Here is an 18,699-nt window from a genome sequence, read left to right on the forward strand (position 1 = left end):
TACACACACCTAAGTCAAAAATGCACATCAAATCATACATTCCTTCCTAACAACAGCAGTAGCCCATTCCCACAAAACTCCTGACACCACCTTGTTAATCCAGCAATCCAGGCGGCTGTTCTGCCACACACAAGCAGGAATCATAGAATCCCAGAAGGGGACTGGAAAAGACCCTAGAGATCATCTTATTTCAACACCCTGCCATGAGCAGGAACAACCACAATGAAAATTCCAGAGGTCTGGGCACACAGTGAGCAACTCCTTATCAGAGCTGATTCCAACATTGACCTAAATATCTGAACAAGCAGCAGGCAGTTATTCTGTATACATGACACACCCCATGCCAGGGTATTTGTATGGGAAAAAAAGCATTGCACACACCTGTGGAAATAAATACCAGGGGTTTTTCCCTCCTTCAAAGGAGTTGTTGAACCTGAAGCTGAAGATGTCAGAAAACTCAGTCCAACCTCTGAAGTTGGTTTGTATGAAGAGATCAAGAGTAATAAGCTGTCGCCGCATTTTGCCAACTGCAAGTGAGCGCTGAAGGGGGTCAGCCCGCACAGGGAAACCACAAAGAACCCCAACGCTGCTCCTCCATGCGCAAACAAGGCTTTCCACTGCAAATATGGATGTAAGAGGAGGGGCAGAGAAAGCCACCTAAACATTCCATCAATGTAATTACCCTGTGCCCATCACCCCAGCCTCGGCCCCTCCGGAGCAAAGCTCGCCGGGATGCGATTCTGTGACATTCCTGGCACCCATTCAAGCCGCTGAGAACTTGCCACCCAAGGAACTTTGGTTTGTGCATGTCACACACGCTGCAGTATTTAACAGCATTCAGCTATGATAAAACAATCCACTGAGAGCGGTGAAAAGCCAGACCTACTGCACAGAAACAAAAACAGCCACAAAAAGCACGCAACAGATAAAACCAGCATTTACAGCTCTGAAGAGGGATCATTAAATACTGCAGACTAATGAAACGAGGACATCCTCCTTCCCTTAACTTCTTCTGTTCTACCACTGCCAGAGTGTAGACTCCAACAACCTCCTGCTGTGCTAGAATCCTAAAACCAAAGAAATTAAATTAAATTATGTTTAAAGGCCACGGTAAAGCAACACAACCGTGACAACTCCATGTCCTTTATGTGGCCAACAAACACACACTTGCAGTATTTATTTCAGTCTCTGACCAGCAAGTTTTCGAAGACACAACCTCCTGGTGCTATTTACCATGTATTTATCCCAAGTCAAGTGAGTGGCTTATTAACATTTCATTTGCATTTCTGTGACAGGCCATGTATAAATATATATAGATTACATCAGCTATTTTACCCTGATGTCTGACACCTGATCTTTGATGAAAGTCTGAAATGAATCATAGAGAAGATGGAGATGCTGCTCAGAAAGATGGACTGCTCCCACCCCCAGAACCACCTTCCCCTGCAGCCCTCAGTGTTTCCAGACAGCCTTGGGCTCCTTTTAATCCTTTCCTGCAACAAAACAACCCATTATGATTGCTAAAAAGATGTATGTTTATATTAATCCTGTCTGGTTGAGGACACTGTCCCCAACCCACAGTCGGTGTTGCCACCTCGCTCCTTGACCTACATCCCCCGTCCTTGGGCTTGAACTTTATACAGCAAAGAATTAAAAACACTAGCCTGGGGAGAAAAAAAGTGCTGGTTACAAACACACTACCCTATCTCTGGAGTAAAGAGCTGACTCAGCACTGACAACAGCTTCCCACTGCTGGGAAGAAGCTGCTCAATCCCTGCACTCCCCACGCTGGCCAGTGACTCGGATGTGGATGGGTTTGATGCTGAATTTGGGAGCAGTGGGAGTTACCTGCCTGCCCAACCGATGCCCCTTTGAACCATGGATGCTCCCTGGGAACAGTGAGACTGCTCATGCTCCAAAAGAAACCCTGGGAAGCCAGAGGAAAAATGCTTTCTCAGCAAACGGCCACGGTGACGGAGCTCAGCGCTGGGAAAGATAAAAGTCATTGAGGCCTTGAGGGTAAAGTACAAAGCAGCTCTTCAGCTCTGCTTTCCCACAATTATACTTCCACCAATGCAAAGAGGGAAGAAAGAGGGTGGGTGTGAGAATGGATGAGCAGGATGAGCTTCCGTTTAACATCACCTTCACAGAGGGAAGCCCTGGGTCAAGATCCCTTGTGAGCAGTCCTGCTGCAGCCACCCAGAACTCCCACCTCCTCCAGCCATGCTCCAAATTATTCCAAGCACTGCCAGGACATAGGTGAGGAAGAGCTGCTGCTCCAGGCGTAGATCAGACAAAAGCTGGCCAAAAGCAGTATAACTGTGTTAAAGAGAAGAGCTTTTGCCACCTATCTGCTGATGATCTAAATGATGAGAGCACATGAAATCTTTGGACAACAGCTGTATTTTAGTACCAGATTCATGGGAGGCTATCTTAACATCCACTGCAGATGGACAAAGAAGGTATGAAGAGGCAGAGGGCTTTGCCCAAGGTCATTCCATGAATCATGGAGGGAACAGGCTGAGGAATTTGATCTTCTGGCTCACCGGTGGCCAAGTCTTTTCAAAATACCAAGAAAGCAACACAGAACCATTTAAGCTGGAAGAGAGCTTCACGGTCATGATCAAGCCCAACATTTAAAGGCAGTTTCCACAATAACAGCTCTGCTTTCACGAGTGGACCTACTCATCGTCCTAAGAACAAACATCAGACTACTCCACGTGCTGCCTATGAGCCAGAAGAGTGAAATGCCACTGAAAATGCATCCAAGTAGGCTACTACACATTTACTCAAGGAGGAAAAAGTAACCTCTTTTGCCTTAAGAGCCCTGTCAAATGAATTCCTGGGAATAAACACTTCTGAATACAATTTTAAAACCATTTGGCATTGACTAAGTGTTGAGCACTGGGCATCTTTCAGAAGAGAAGCCTTTTTTAGACATATGCTAGAACAAAAAAAGCCCTAGCACTCATTCACCTCCAGGTTACTGCAGTTACTTTTTAACATAAAGCTGCCAGAAGATCATGGCAAACAGCCCCATAGAATTAATGGTGTCTTCATGTTTTAGAAAAGGATCACACCTTGCCTTAAAAAAAAAAAGCCAGGCACTATTTGCATGCACTGGCTCCTCCAAGGCACTGGGGTTTTTTTTTAGCAATACACAAAACACCATTTGTTGAAAATCCTGATTTGGAGCAGTTTTGAAATGGTGCATCCTCTCCTAGAAACAGAATTGTTCTTGGGATGGGAGCTGCAATGGAAGGCATGCCAAGTTACACAGCTGAACTTAAGTAAATTTGGGAACATGCAAAGCTTAATATAGAAATTCCTTTTATGGCAGATAACACCGTGAAAGTTTAGTACTTCTAAAAATGGTCACTATTGTCCAAAGAGAGAAATCCAAATGAAAAGGGACAGAGCAACCCTAGCCCTCCATCCAAAATAAATCCGTTTATCAAGGGTGTTTTACAAAGGGAATTTCTATTCCCTTACATCTTAGAATCATAAAATACTCCTTCTGATCTAAGATTCTAACAGAATCTTCGACAGCCTTTAAAAGAAACCAGAGAGATGAAGGAAAGAAAAATTTTGCAGGGTTTTTTTTTTTAATATGTCCCCTTTTAGATCGACAACAGTGACTGGAGGAATCACAGGAGAGCTCTGTAAAACCAGAATGGAAGCTGCTGTTCTAGAGTAAAGGACTACTTAAAATGGAAGACCTGGGGAAAAAAAAAGTAATTTCTGTGATCTCAGGCAGCATTAATTATAAAGAGAAGACATTTGATGAGTTCTATGCTAAGGATTAATTTGCCATTTAAAAATGCAGGGAACAGATGGATCTCTTGGCTAGGACTATATTTGGGAATTACTTCATTTTGCTGCCCACATGCAAATAAAAATACAACTAAAAGTAGAACGTTTTGTGAGCTTTCACATGGATAGAAAACACTGAACATAAAACCAAAAAAGAAAACATCTATGAAATAGGTGAAGTGCCACAGCACCTGTTGTGAATCTGCAGTAGGCTGGGAGAGAGAACATTAATTTACTTTGTTGAGTAACTATGGAGAGTAATGCCAGTCTAGGAAACTAAATTAAAAAAAAAAAAAAAAAGCCAACCCAGCAAAACCCACATCATATGACAGTGTTTGCCACTTGAAAGTAACTTCTGAAAAAGCACCTTGCTGTAACTTAATTCCATACAATTTGTTAGGATTTAGTGATTACATCTCCACACATAGTCAGAAGTCCAGGGATTCTCTTTCCCACTTTCCCAGTTCCATCCCACTGACCAGGGATCACAAAGGACGGGTGAGAACTTAATTTGTGGGAAAAATGCAAAAGTAGGGGAAAATTCCAGAAGAAAATGCCTTACACCTCCCTGGGCCAAGTGCCTGGACAACCCTGGCCTCCACCTCACATGGCAGCAGCTGGGAAAGGAGGAGCAGCGCGAGGCAATCCCACTGGCACAGTAGAGACAAGGGGACAGAAAAAAAGCCCTCTCAGGAATTCCCACAGGCAAAGCCCATGCACTTCCCTTACAGGAGTCAGTGCTTTCAAACCCCCAAACCATGGCAGCCACACATACAGGATTAATTAAGCACCTTCCTTTTTTCCATGTGATTTCTCTGAGTTCAAGGGAAACTGCATATTAAAAAGCAAACCCAACATCAACTCCCAAGACAACTGTTAGATACCATCTCTGTTTCTTCTCTAGCAACATAATGAGCCTTTCCTCCCTCTCTCCAGCTCAAAAATCAACCAACAAACTGAAAATTTCACCCAGCAAAGCCCTGACCTGCACAGGATGTCCTCGACGTATTCCCAGACTGCAGAACAGTGATAAGCACAGCCCCACGCGCATTTAGAAAACGAAGAGGAACAGAAAATCTGTACTAACCCGACAGCTTCCTTTCTGTGACTATTCATCCTTTACAATCCAACAGGACACACCAGCCAGTAAACAAACATGGAAGGGAGGGACCAACTTCAAAGTAAGTGTGTAAACCTTACATAATTTGAGGATTTGAGATCTTGCAGCAACCTCTTACCCAACGAGGTGTCAGATGATCCAAGGAGGTCAGACCTGTAGCAGCCACAGTAAGTAGGACACTCTGCATCTCACTCAGTCCAGCCCGGCACTGTTTGTCCACAGGGACCTGGGGTCGGGCATTCTTGGGAATTCACTTTCAGGAGGAGAACAGTGCCTTTCTTTCACATGTTATCACGCCAGAAAAGCTCTCTGCTCTCAAATGGATGAAAGATAATAAATACATGAATGCCCTCAGAGCCATGATCTGTTGGAGATGTGTCTCAGTTATTCTTGATTTTTAAACTGTTTGATGAGGTTCTCATATTTTTGCCCAGGTATAAAATGGATGATTTCTGGACATCTGCAGAGAACATCCTGCAACCATGGAAGAAATGAGGATATAGCCCTGAAAACCACTTCCCTCTCATAGAAAGGATTCTCCAGCAGGTACTTTTCCTGCCATCCTGGATTTCCAAGTGTCTTCTAGCCAAAACCATAGTTTTGAGCTAAATAAAGCAACTGAGCACTGAAGCCCAGACATTTCTCAAACAGAAGGAATCAAAAGACTCCACGTCTCGCTTCTCCAGACAGTAGAGTACACTCATGGCTGGAAACAAAGGAGCAGATCTCCTACCTTTGTTATGGGCCTCTTGCAAGGAGGGATCACAGAGAAGTCCTGTTTCTTAATGCCAAAGCTGGTTTTGTTCTTATATTATGCACTCAATGAATACTTATGCATAGACTTTATTCACATGGCATCTACAAAGTGCACGCCTCCCTGCTCCTCCTTTTGGAAACTCAGCTTCCCTTCAGGATTTAAAAAAACTCTGGACCATGTTCCAGCACATATAAACTCTTCCACCTCTACAGAAAACATCAAAGCCTTCACCTCTCTCCCGGGCCTGTGATTTTCCACTCAAGAGTCACACTGCCTTCTCCTCTCCAAGAGGCATTACAAGCTGACCGCAAGGATCTGGAGTGGGATTCCTAATCTCCTGCCAAGAAGCTTTTGCACTTAAACCCTTGATGCCATCATTAGCGGTTTCGGCACTTGCGACATCACGGCTGGACTGTGCTCGATGCCGGGACAATAAGGGCAAAGCTCATCAGGTACACAGTTAATTCAATGGGCAAAGATTAGGGGATGACACTATATTTTCTCCCTAATAAGGCTTATTTACTATTAATTCCCATCCCTGTGACTTTATTTAAGTACAACGTGTTCCACCTGAGATTGATTGTAAGGTTAACGCCCAAGTCGCATTGATATGCCTTGAGGAGACCTGTTCTCCCAGCCCTTAGGTTTTACAGGGAAGGTTCTCCTGCATCCATGCCTCTGGCAGAGCCAGAAACATCCTCTTTCGGGGAGGGGGGGAACAAACAAACCCCCCCAACCAACCAACAAATCACTGTATTTGCAAGTCTGAAGGGACATGACCGTCTAGGCTTTAGTGGGTTTTAATGGGCTGAGCCTGGGCAATGGGTGGATTTTTCCTCTGATCTCTATAATGACTGGTATTTTTTCAAGAAGCATTCAATAGAGTCTTCCTCTCCTGCTATTCACCCCTCAACATGAATATTCATTAGAAATTATTAAACTGCCCCTTATTCTAAAGACAGGATTCTCTCTCCCACCTCTGGTGCCTGCAGTGCCTGTGTCTCCATCTGAGTTTTCTGACTCCACCACTGCTGCAGATAAGCACCACTTCCAGACTACAATCCCTCTAATCTATTTTAGTCATGATTCACATCCGAGCTGTGTGTGTCTCCCAAAGAAAGGGGAATCTGGAGCACTTGTGCAGAGGGAAGCAGCCACATGGCACCACCCTGTTTTCCTTGGCTTTCTCGGGGTTGGTTTCCCCTTGCTCTCCCAGTGTGCAGCAGGAAGAGAACACGAGGCACATTTCTTCCTGCCTCCAGGATCCCTCAGACGAAGCCTGGCTTCAGAGCAGTAACACAGGCAGCTTCAACTTCCCTGACCTCAGCTAATTCTTTCCTTCCCTCAGCCTACTCAAGATGATTAAACAAAATACTTGGAAAGAAATCAAAGCCTTAAAAACGCAATTAGAAGTGACCATTTTGTTAATACACGCACGCACAACCCCAAAGTCAAACCCAATCCAACAGCACCTGACCTTTGGGAAAACAGCAATTTTTAGCAGCTCCCATGGACTTAAGAAACAGCCCAAAGTCTCCCACAACACTGGTGGGAGCAGTGCCATCCACATAGCTCAGGTTTTTCCCACTATTCCTAAAAAAAAGAGGTTAAGAAGACATGAAATTTTGAATTCTCACACCAGACACTGGACCCTGCTGACCTGCAGCTGTCCAGGGGTGACTTAAAATTATCATTTTTAACACACATCCTTCCCCACACCAGATCTTTCTCCCCCAGACGAGGAAAAGGCAAGTTCACCGGAGGGTCTGGAATCAGCCACCACAAATCCTTATATTCTCTAACAAAGACTTTAATCTCATTGCAAGAAACCTTTAAAGTACTAAAATAATAATAATCTCTTTAACAACAATAAAGCCGTTTGAAATTATCAAAATAGTTATCACAGTAACAAAACAGAAATATTTTTCTAGGGCGATTTCCACTTCACCCATCCACAACATGATATATTTTTAAGACTCCTTTCCTGAAATTAATTTGAAAAAAGATTTTTTTTTTTTCCTCTGGCTGTAAAGAATCAAAGGCACTTTGAGAAAGCAGTAGTTGAGCTTCTGGGCCCTGACACAGAAACAAAGCCTGACAGCCCAGATTTAGATAAGCACCCACTTCTGCACATTTAGGAAGAGGCTTAATTGCTTTGTCACTTAGAGCCAGCAATTACCGACTATTACTGGGAGTGCAGCGGTGGTGGGGGGTATTAATTGCAGCCAAATGTCCACTCTTTTTTTGGCAGCTCATGCCAAGAAAATTAAGTACTAAATAAAAAAGAAATTAAAACCCCTCTTGGTTATAACGTTTTGAAGTATTTTATTGTCTATTTATATGCAAGGGGTGGGGGAGGAGTGGGTTCTTCCAGAAGGGCCAACAAAGATAGAATTTCTATTTTATTTTGAAATTGTGTCCAATCACGGCAGAAATGGTATCAGGATGTTGCCGCAGGCTCCATAGTCACCATTTCGGGAGATCTTCGGGGCTGACTCCTCCAGCAAGGAAATCAGTGCTTAACTTCTAGAGCTAGCAGAGCATTTAAGGTTAAAAAAAATAAGCAAACGACCTAAAATTGTTTGAGAGGGGTGAGAGGGTGGGTTTCCACCCTGAGAGCCGCCTCTGACACAGGCGCTACTCCTGCATCTCCCTGTGCTGCGTGAGGGGAAAACCTTCAGGCAGGAGCGAGAGCCGCTCCAGCGCTGAGGTGGGGGAGGGATTATTATTTTTTTTTTTTCTTCCCCTTATTTAAAGGCTTTTTTTGCGGCAATCGGTGTTTTTCCGCGGGGCTCGGGCAGCCCCGCCCCGGAGGCGGTGCGGCTGGCGGCCGGCTCCCGCCGGCTCAGACCGGTTCCCAGCGCAAACAACCGCCCCCCGCCCGCCGAGGCCCCGCGGCGGCGGAACACCCGCTTTTCCTGCAGAAACCCCTGCTTTTCCTGCAGAAACACCCGCTTTCCCCGCACAAAGCATCCGCTTTTCCCTCCGAAACAGCCGCTCGCAGCCCTCCGCCCCTGAAGGCCCGAAGGCCGGGTGAGGCGGCTCCGCGGCCGCGCCGCCATTACACTGCCGCCTCACCGCCGACGGGGAGCGAGAGAAAGCCGCGGGGTTTCGGTGCGAGATAAAAATCTCACTATGCGACGCACATTTTTAATGCATTATTGCCGAATTCAGGGCTGAGGTAATGCGGGCTGTCAGCAGCTGGGGCGAGGGGCTGAGGGACGAGCGGGCCGTGGCCGCTCCCTCCGGAGGGCCCCGAGGCACCATTTCTTCACCATCTGTGAGGAGAACTTTGATATATCACGTTATTTTGTTTTCCACAGAAGGATCTATTTATGTGGTTACACATGCACGGGGACGTCTTTTTCGGCATTTCTCGAGTATAAAGGTTTGCTTTCTGTATTATCTCTCCAAAGCCATCTGAAATCGTTCGTGCCTGCGCTAAATCTCAAGAAACCCGATACAGTCCCAAGGGTAAAAAAGCCACAGTTAAAGTATGGTCTCGGTTATATTTAGCTGAGCAGCAGCACAGGCTGACACGAGCAGAAACACAAGGAATAACAAAGTGAAAACGCCCGACAGTTGGTAACAAAAACCTGCAAGATCTGAAGTGGATTTTTTTTTTTTTTTTCCTTTTAGAATTTCGGTTCCCTAATTTACGTTTTGCCTGAGAGAACATTAAAGCAGTACATGGACTTATGTGAACAAAAGGTAAGGATGCGGTGTTTTTCACCTGACTGACAGGATTTACTGCTGCCTTTGTGTAATGGAAAAGGCTTCCTACTCTAAGAAACTCTTTAATTTTCTTTTATAAATCTTACCTAATTCTTTTCCCATACAAACACAAGCCTGCTCCACCTTGTTCTACGAGAAGAGATTAAAATTTTCAGATCATCTCTACAGTACCAAGTGTATGTGGAATTATTTAATCTCGACAAAAGCCATCTCACAGATGCTTCAATAAAGACCAAACAGCTACGTTTAACCTCATTTTTCCTGATTTTTCATCTGTCCTCAGCCAGAGGACAGGCATCTCCAGACCCACTCAAAATTCCAAATCCCAGCTAAATCAGTGATTCATCACCTCTGGCAGCAAACTATTTGGGAAGGAGGAGATGAAGACAACGGTAGAGAGGTTTACATTATGTAATGAAACTAAAACTCACTTTTTTCTACTTTCACTTCAGTTGTTGAAACAGGGTCGGAAAGTCCCTGACTGAATAAAATACACACGAGGTTTTAGGGAGCCTGTTTTTCCCATGATTAAAATTCTCTTGGCAGTATTTTTCATCAGTTTATTTCAATATTAAGACACACAGATACTCCATTCCAGTGGTAATTTCTTGCTCCAGAAAGAATGTCATCACAGAGAAATCTAAAATTCGAGCCAATCTCGAATTACTTTACACCTTTGACCACCTGTCATGAGAACTTTAAATACAGCTATCAAGAATTAAAAAAAAATAAAATTCCTTTTCAAATATCTGTAAGTGCAACTTCTTCCCGTTTCTTGGTTTCAGGAAGACTGGAATAACTATGCTCACGTAGACCTTGGTGAATATAAAACCAGTATTGTATCTAAGCTGAAAACACTCTTTTAATTTCACAATATCTATGTCATATTACAAACTATAGAGAAGTAAGTCATCTGATTATTCATCCAACTCCAGCATCCTGGAGATGAGACAACCAAATAAACACCCTTAAAAAATAAATTAAAGGTGACTACATTACACAGTATAGGAAATTATTCATTTAACTGGTAAATCCCCCAGCATCCTCCACATCAGACAACTGAATAAACATTCCAAAGAAATAAATTAAAGGCTAAGGGAAATCTCAGGTCACTTATCTGTAGATTGAACACATGGGGTGTTCACACTTTCACACAGCCTGGACATCGCCTACAGGAAATCAAACACTTGCCTGGGTTTTTGTAAAAGAATTCAAACCCCATCCCAGTGAAGATTTTAGGAGCTAAATGCTCCTCTCTCAGCAGCGGGTGGTTCAGCACAGCAAAGTTTTAAAAATAATCACTAACACATGGAGCAGCAAGAGAGACGTGTCAGGCCATTTGACGTTACAAAACTGAATCAAAAGCTCAGAAATTATTTTTAGCACGGAACACCTCGACAAGCAGCCTAGAAATAAGTTAAGCAGGGGGGATGTTTCCAGAAGGCTGAGCAGGGCACAAACAAAATCGGGTTTGCTTCCTATGGGATAACCCAACCTTCATCCAGAGCCAGCTTCTTCCATGACACAGTACAGAAAATATGTTTGCTAATGTATCATTTGTTGTGTGTGTCTGAATCACCGAAATGGAGAAACTGAAGCTTCTGGTAGTGGCAAATTACCATTTTCAAGGGCTTTTTTATTCTTTCAAGGTGATAAAAGAATTCCATCAACCCTTTTCCACAATATGGGTGGGGAATGAGCAATCTCACACTAAGAAGACTTCAAAACATAAATTCCCCCTTAAATCCACGCAGGAACCATCCACATCCACCAGCTTCCTCACCTCAGCTCAGCAGGCAACTTCTAAGAGGCCATAAAACACCCCAAATAAAGACTGGTTATTTTTAACTTGTTCTTTCTGGTTTTAGTTTCTAAATTACTCCCTTGCAGCTCCACTACCTGCAAAGGCCTCCAAAGAGCAATTTAAAGCCAAGTTTAGTTGAGATCCAATGCAGCAAACTCTGAACCTTTACAAGATAAAGGCTTTTTTGGGTTGCTTTTTAATTTTTAACCAAACAGATCATGTTTCTTCAGTATTGTCCAGGAAAATCAGCTCCGTTTAACCAGTCTTATTTACTTCACGCAGCTCTTGAAAACCACAAGCAAGGAAACCCAAACTTCTCCTTCACCACCTTTCTGCTGCTTTTTCACAGCTCCTGAAGGACAGTGCCTGACAAAAACTTCCCAAAAGCGTTGAACACCCACCATGTGTCCCAAACACTCCCCAGGGCAGAGAACACAACTCTGCCAGCTGAGACCAACAGGATGAGACTTGAGTGACCAAGTTGTTAAATTTCAGAAGAATGCAGTGTCATAAAGACCATAATAATACCATGGCCTCACAAAATTGGCCATTTCCACTTATAAAAAAAACATGAAAGAATCTCCAGCTTGCTAAAATCCTCCAGACCACCATGGAAATTGCAAGCAATAATTATTCTCCAGACAAATGAAACTCAATATATTACACAGCAAGTAGGAGCACCGAACCAGGGAAAAGGGGGTGAGACAGCATTTGCTCACCAATGGGGTATGAGCGGCTTAATATTTACATGGCTAAATTCAAAGTGTTGTGCTTTGGAAGACTTCAAGGCCAGGTGGGGTTTTGCTTCCCAAAGTAAAGAGAGAGTTAAATGTTTATTATTATCTGATTGCTGAGAAACATGTAAAACTCTTTTCTGATCCTTCAAAATTAAATATACAATCCACCAGATTCCATGACTTGCTTGAATGAGTTTAATTTTATTGTATTAATAAGAAAAAAATGTTTTACTTCCTCCCAGAGTATCGTCTACTTTTCCATTACTACAACTAGAAATTGCCAAGAAAATGAAATGCTCAAGCACAGCAGACGCTGCTTTTCTTCTCATTAAATCTTAAAACTTGGTTCCAGTGGGATCATATTTATTCCTCGCAAATTCAGAACAGGATTTCATCCTGCCTCGACATCCCAACAATGACATTTTATAAATATTACAAGTTTCTTGGACACCCTTCTCATTTCACAAGGAGCAGAGAAGCACTAGCAAAGATTTTTTTTTTCTCTCCCTGCTTGAGATTTTTTTATTAAACCTTAAATGTAACCAGCCCTCCTTTCAATCCATTTCCTCTAGGATTTTTCTGAAACGTCTGGAAGCCTCACAGATTTTTCTGAGCTGTAATAAGTGTGAAAAATCTTTGACAAAGGCTTGTCTTTATTCAAGCATTAAGCTCTAATTGAGAGAGGTGATGGAAATAAACAAGTGCTTAAAGCAGCCTAAAAGTTGTCTTAAATCTTCACCTGCTCTCCAGCCTAGACAGGACCTAGATTTCTAAATCCAGGAGGAGAAAACAATAATTAAAACAAGTAAATAAATCCTTGCATGATTCTTTAGACATGAGGTGGTGGGGCAATCAGGAGACACTGATTTCCTCATCTTCTCTTCTGTACACTCTCCATGGGTGTCAGCCCATCTCACCCTTCCAGAAGGTTCAACATTCAAGCTAAGATTTTGTGAGAATAATTCCCTTGGTCAGAGAGTTCTGCCAGTGGTAAAATTCCATTCACAGCAATAATCACAATAATCACAGAATCCTACAAGGGGTTGGGAGGAACCTTAAAGTTCACCTAATTCCACCCCCTGCCATGGGCAGGGACACCTTCCACTATCCCATGTAACTCCAAGCCACAGCTGCTCTGGGCACCCTGTGCCAGGGCCTCGCCATCCTCACAGGGAGGAATTTCTTTCCCAATATCCCATCTGACCCTGTCCCCGCTGGCAGTGGGAAGCCATTCCCCCTTGCCCTGTCACTCCAGGCTTTTGTGAAATCGAACACTCTATTGATACACCTATTTACTTAATGAATGTTTTCAGTTTTAAAAAAGACCTGGTATGCAAAGGAAATGCTGCCAACTCTGCAAACCTTCCTGAAGAGCAGAACTCTTCGCCAAAGAGCATAAAACATTTATGGGTGGAACCGTAACTCCGTGGTTTCCACTCTTAGGGTGAATTTACTCTTAAAAGGCCAAATATCAGAGAGGCACTTCAACATGAATTTAAAAATTATTGAAAGAGATCTGTGATTTTCTATCACCTTTTCTCCTCCATAGGTATTTTGTAAAGCTATGCAAATACAGAGCTATTGCAGAGCCAAGGACATGGGAAATGCATCCCCAGGAACTGCAAACTAGGACTATTTTCTTTTAATTCTTCCAAGTGTACAATTTTTGCTATGAGGCAGCAGGGGGAAAAATGGGAAGGAGACAGATCAACCTTGTGAATGTCAGCAGTGTAAGGGAACAAGAAGAAACGGAACAATATCACTCATCATTTCCCAAAATATGTTGAAGTGTGGTCTGTAAAAAGTAGCTGACCTTTAAATTTGCTTTTTCTCTCACTGAAGCAAATAAAAGTGACCCATTCTCCAGGCACACAGGCAGCAAGGCCTTGTGTCTGTACATTCCTGCTCTGCCCAGCCACCATCTTATGGATGCTGCATGGATTTACCACGGAAAATAATAAACAAGACCACCAGCGTTCCCCTTGGAACCCCTGGTGCCAACTGAGCCTTTTTACTTTTCACTCCAGTTCACTTCTACATCAACAACCAAAGCTTTGCCACAGAACAACTCCTCAGGCTCACACCTCAGGAAATGACCCGCACAGCCCACGGCACAGGGACCTACCTGTCGCTGCTGGTACTGCTGCTGCTGCTGAGGGAGTCGCTGCTGGAGGATCTGCTCCGGGAGCCGCTGCCGCTGGGGGAGCGGGCAGGCCGGGCGGCCTGGCTGGCCAGGCGCTGTGGGGACTGCGTCCTGGACTGCGACGAGTGCGGCGATCGGCTCCGGCTGTGCTGGTAGTTCCGCTCCGGCCTTCTGCCTCGTACCTCCCGTGTAATGTCATCCCTGTAGATATCCCTGTGTACCACACTGGGCAATGTAAACTGCTCCCGGGCCCTAGGTTCATATCGGGGGTCGTGAGCGTCAAAACGGTTTGGACTTCGGCTCCGAGAAGTGTAATAGAGCCCATGTTGTAAGGTCCGCTCCCGAGGGTCTCTATAGTAATCCTGATCGTAATGTCTCGTCCGATCAAATCCGCCCGTCCCCCGCTCATGGTGTCCATAGGCACTATGTTCATAAGCACGCTCCCTGTTATCTGAAGCCCTGCATTTGGGAAGGGGGAAAAATACTGCATCAGAAAGGGGCAGGCACGACTAAAAGCAAATCATGCAAACATTCATGGCAGCACTCAAATTATTGTTGCAACTGCTTCTCCACTAACCAGCAATAACCTATCAAGCAAACAAAGACAAACTTCAAAACATTTTACTTGACTTCAAAGTTATATTTGTATACAATCAAGCTGAGCAATCATTTTGGTTTAATCACAATATGGGGCTTTCATGACCAGCAACTTGCCTGCACAGGAAAAAAATTGCTGCTTTCCCATGCAGAATCCTCATTTTAGTTGTTCTTTTTCTTTTAAATTCTGTAAACAAGAAAAACTTCATGTTTGTGGACATCATCATTAACTTCCTTTTCTCTCCATTTTTGCTTAAGAGCTTCAAAAATTTTTTCTTCAAATTTTAGTAATTACTGGAGCTCTTGTAATTATCCTTCTGCAAAAATGGCATCACAAATTGGGCTGTAGCCATGAAAGCCTCCATGCAAAGCATGACCCTGAGGTAAGAAGCTGCTTTCAAAAGGGGTGGCATAACCCATAGAGAATTCCCAGAAAATTAGGGGGTTCCTTGTTGCTGTTCTAAAATATTTCACCCTCTTAGAGGGAATTTTTGCTTTGACCAGATTGCTAGACTCATTTCTTATAAAAGCTGTGGACACTAAAGAAACATCTTCATTACTAGTGCTGAAACTGCAAGGATGCAGGTCCCCAGAACATACTAAGATCCTACACAAGAACTGGGAATCCAGTTTTTAGGCAATGTTTTTGTTGCAACTGCTGCTGTTGCTGCAATCAGAATTTCTATCTGCACAAGCTGCTGCTTTCCAGCAGCTACAGTCCAGTTCATTTCAGTATTTCGAACATTTTAAATTGAGAAAGGCTTAGTGATGTTCTGAGTTAGTGTGATCTCTCAAATAAAGAGACAGTAAAACTGACAGATAAAGGAACACTGCAAATAGCTGAGTATTCCAATTTAGACAAGCACCAGGATGGTATGTCTTAGTTACATCCACAAAATGGAAGATCCAGAATGGTTATGTTGAACGTTTAAGAAACACTTGTAAAATTCTAAATACGTCAGGGTAGCCAAAGTTAATTTAAAAATTAATTATCCACCATATGAAGGACATTTCAACCTTTTTTTTCAGCCTTCTCTCAGATTTTTCCTTCAGAATCTGTTATGAGTCACTTCAATCCCCTGAATCCTGATAACCCAATTCTGCCTTATGCCTCCTCCTCCTCTCCACATCACAGCTCTAGTATGAATGGCAGAAATATTTCAGGGATCTTTTATAAACTGAAAATAGGATTTGAATCTTTTTTTGATTAGCATCTCAGGAAGTTCCTTCCATTCCTTCTCCAATGAATCCCTAGATCCTTAATCCTCTCAATATATTCACTCTCTGTTGTTAAATTGTAACTCATATCAAACAATCTATAGGGCTGCCTCACATCTTGCCTGCATTTTTTTCTCTCAAATGATATATAAAAAAACGACTTAACCAGTGCAAGAGAATGTCTTTAACTTCTACATCTGCTTGAAAATCATTGTTGCATTTCTATTTCCATTACCTCTTGCTCGCAACAATGGAATTTTGAAAGCTAATTCAGAATCTGGCACAGAAATGTGTCTCTGTTTTGGTTCTTTTTTCCCCCTTTTGAAGGACCAAGATCATTGATTTCACAAACTATTGCATTTAGTATCCTATAAAGTGTTAATCAGTGAGAGTTTATTTAATTAGGTCAAGGAAAAAGCAACATTTTCTAGCGGGTTACTGCTACATAGCTGACAGAAAAGAACAAATCCTTATCATGAGAAGGACACAGAAGACAGACAGAGGAAGCAGAGCTGAACAGCTAATGGCTACAGTGCTTTCTTCATTTATCTATTAGTACTAAGTGCTACTGAGTTAGTAGAAAGAGAGGGTTTGACTTGGGTTAGGAGAGGGGCTAATATACACAGGGCAGGACATACCAACCTTTTCCAAGTGTGGAAACACGACCTATATTCCCAATTAAATCTAGGGAGAGAATTGTGAACATAACTTCCCCAATTTTGGCCCCTCTTACAGGGGTAATCCACCTTCTTAATGGGCAAGGGTGTCAAATGATATTTTAGATGAACCAACAAGAAAAAAAAAATCTTAGTGACAAGACACAAAAAAAAAATTCCACTGGACGGAAGTAGTCTCAGACTGAAACCGTAACTCTGAAACCCCCAGACTTCTTTCTTGAGACAGAAGGCACTTAAACAGATCCATAGTTTTAATTTCCAGCCCTAAGTCTGAATCAAGCAGCTGGTAGAAGATCCCCCGAGGCCCAAGGGCCGTCCTCACGCTGCTGCCAGCAGGCATCCTCTGGCCGCCTTGGTAACCATCCAGCCCAGTCATTTCTCACTGGTGTATCCACAAACGGGTATTAGCACCACGTCCTTAAAGCTAAAGTATGTTTAATGTGGAGCAGCAGAGAGCTTTTTAAGAGACTAGATAGTAATCCACTCCCCATGGCTACTGGCGTCTTGACTGTATACCATCCAATAAATTCAAGGCAGTAGTTCTTATCCCAGCTTTAAAAAAAAAATGAACTATAATTTCCAAAATTTAGTAATGTCCATCATCTCTTTTTGCCAATACCATCAGAAAGAATAATCCCAATAACTTGGAAATGATGTAGATCCAAAATGGAACCATCACAAGCTGCCTTCGGTCTTCTCCATCCAAGTGTTATTTCCATGGCTAAGTGTTGTCGGTAGAATCCAAGGGGCCGCATCATTAAAGTCTACTATGAATTTTGTGGTGACAATCCAATTAACATACCCGCTGCGTATAGTGAGAACTGAGAGCTAGGCATCAAGCTTTCACCGAATTCTAGGTTCTAGTATTCCGAAGATACTCCACAGAGAACTTCACCACATGTTGTAGAGTAAGATAGCTCCATCTGGCAGCAGGGATACATCCAGCAAGGCCTTAATATTATCCAAGAAATGGGATCGCTATTTCTAGAAAAGAGTAACTCCAATATCGATGCTGGCCAAAGGAAATCTTCCATCTTATAAACCACCTTATTTCAAGTGTAGGTAGATATCCAACCAGCTGCAGGACACATCCTCTATGGATCCACAAGGTACCAGCCACTGGGATAGAAATCACTTCCGTTTCCAACCCAAAATAGGAAACATAGATAATTCCCAAAATTTTAAATCCATCTGGGGGCCCTAGATACGAGTTTGTGTTTCTCACCATATCAAATACAAAATACCTGCCTAGAGAAACCTTGGAACTTACCCATCAAGTCTCCGCTCATAACGTCCTTCCCGTGCATGAAGTGATGGTGGGGGACCGTAAGCAGGCCCCCCACCACCTCCTCTGAACCCAGAAACCTCTCTACTACGAGATGCTATGGAAACTGTATCATCCAATCCCCGCGCAGCACTGGGAATGGTTCCTGGCTCATTATAATCCGTCCGTAGGTCTCTATCTCCCATTTTGTTGACAGAGTTGTGTGCCTTCTGGGCACTTTTGATGTCCACAAAATCCACAAATGCCGCCACTCCGCCTTCCGACCCCCTCTTAGGGAGGATTTTGACACTTTCAACACGTCCATATCTGGAAGAGAAGCAAAGCAGAGCACACACATTAGCGCTGGTGGGAAAAGACCATGTTTAATAACATTGTCTCCTGCAAAACCAACATCCAACCCTTCACCCTTCCACCGTGCAAGGAAAATCAATCACTGGGAGACACCAAGAGGATTAAAGCCATTTGGAGAGGGGGAAAAACGATTTAAATTTTCCATGGTTACATTTAAACTCCTCTCTCGAAGTCTGGGGAGCCTACCATGGCATCGCCCTTTTTATAGCAACAGAGCAGCAGCAGCTGAAGAAATAGAAAGGTGTTCACAACCACAGCACCCTCCACATTATTAGTCTGACACAATTAAAGAGGCACAATTAAAATGAAACAGCGTCACAAGGAAAAATACAGACAACCAACAATTTTCTTAAGAGACAAATGACCTTGACACAGCAATTCCACTGCTTCGATCTGTATTTAATCCAGAGTTTCCACTGTGCTCTTCATTCCTGATCTCAAACCCATTTACTTCCACACCTC

At 43.3% G+C, this 18,699-nt stretch overlaps 1 protein-coding gene and 1 long non-coding RNA gene across 5 annotated transcripts in view; one reads left to right on the forward strand and one right to left on the reverse strand.

Moving 5' to 3' along the window:
• SPEN (spen family transcriptional repressor) overlaps positions 1-18,699 on the reverse strand; it is a 66,030-nt gene that overhangs the window by 29,772 nt on the left and 17,559 nt on the right. For all 4 annotated transcript variants that reach the window (XM_066334460.1, XM_066334462.1, XM_066334461.1 and 1 more), the window contains exons 2-3: positions 17,872-18,192; positions 14,092-14,568 (exon numbers count right to left, since the gene is read on the reverse strand). In XM_066334460.1, the coding sequence (XP_066190557.1) occupies positions 14,092-14,568; positions 17,872-18,192 (798 nt within the window). The remainder of the gene's footprint in view (positions 1-14,091; positions 14,569-17,871; positions 18,193-18,699) is intronic.
• LOC136370833 (uncharacterized) lies at positions 8,787-12,146 on the forward strand. Its single transcript, XR_010745241.1, has 2 exons — positions 8,787-9,401; positions 11,512-12,146. It is a non-coding gene; the product is annotated as an uncharacterized lncRNA (long non-coding RNA).

Source organism: Sylvia atricapilla, chromosome 22 (genome assembly GCF_009819655.1).
Source record: "Sylvia atricapilla isolate bSylAtr1 chromosome 22, bSylAtr1.pri, whole genome shotgun sequence".
Taxonomy (NCBI): Eukaryota; Metazoa; Chordata; class Aves; order Passeriformes; family Sylviidae; genus Sylvia; species Sylvia atricapilla.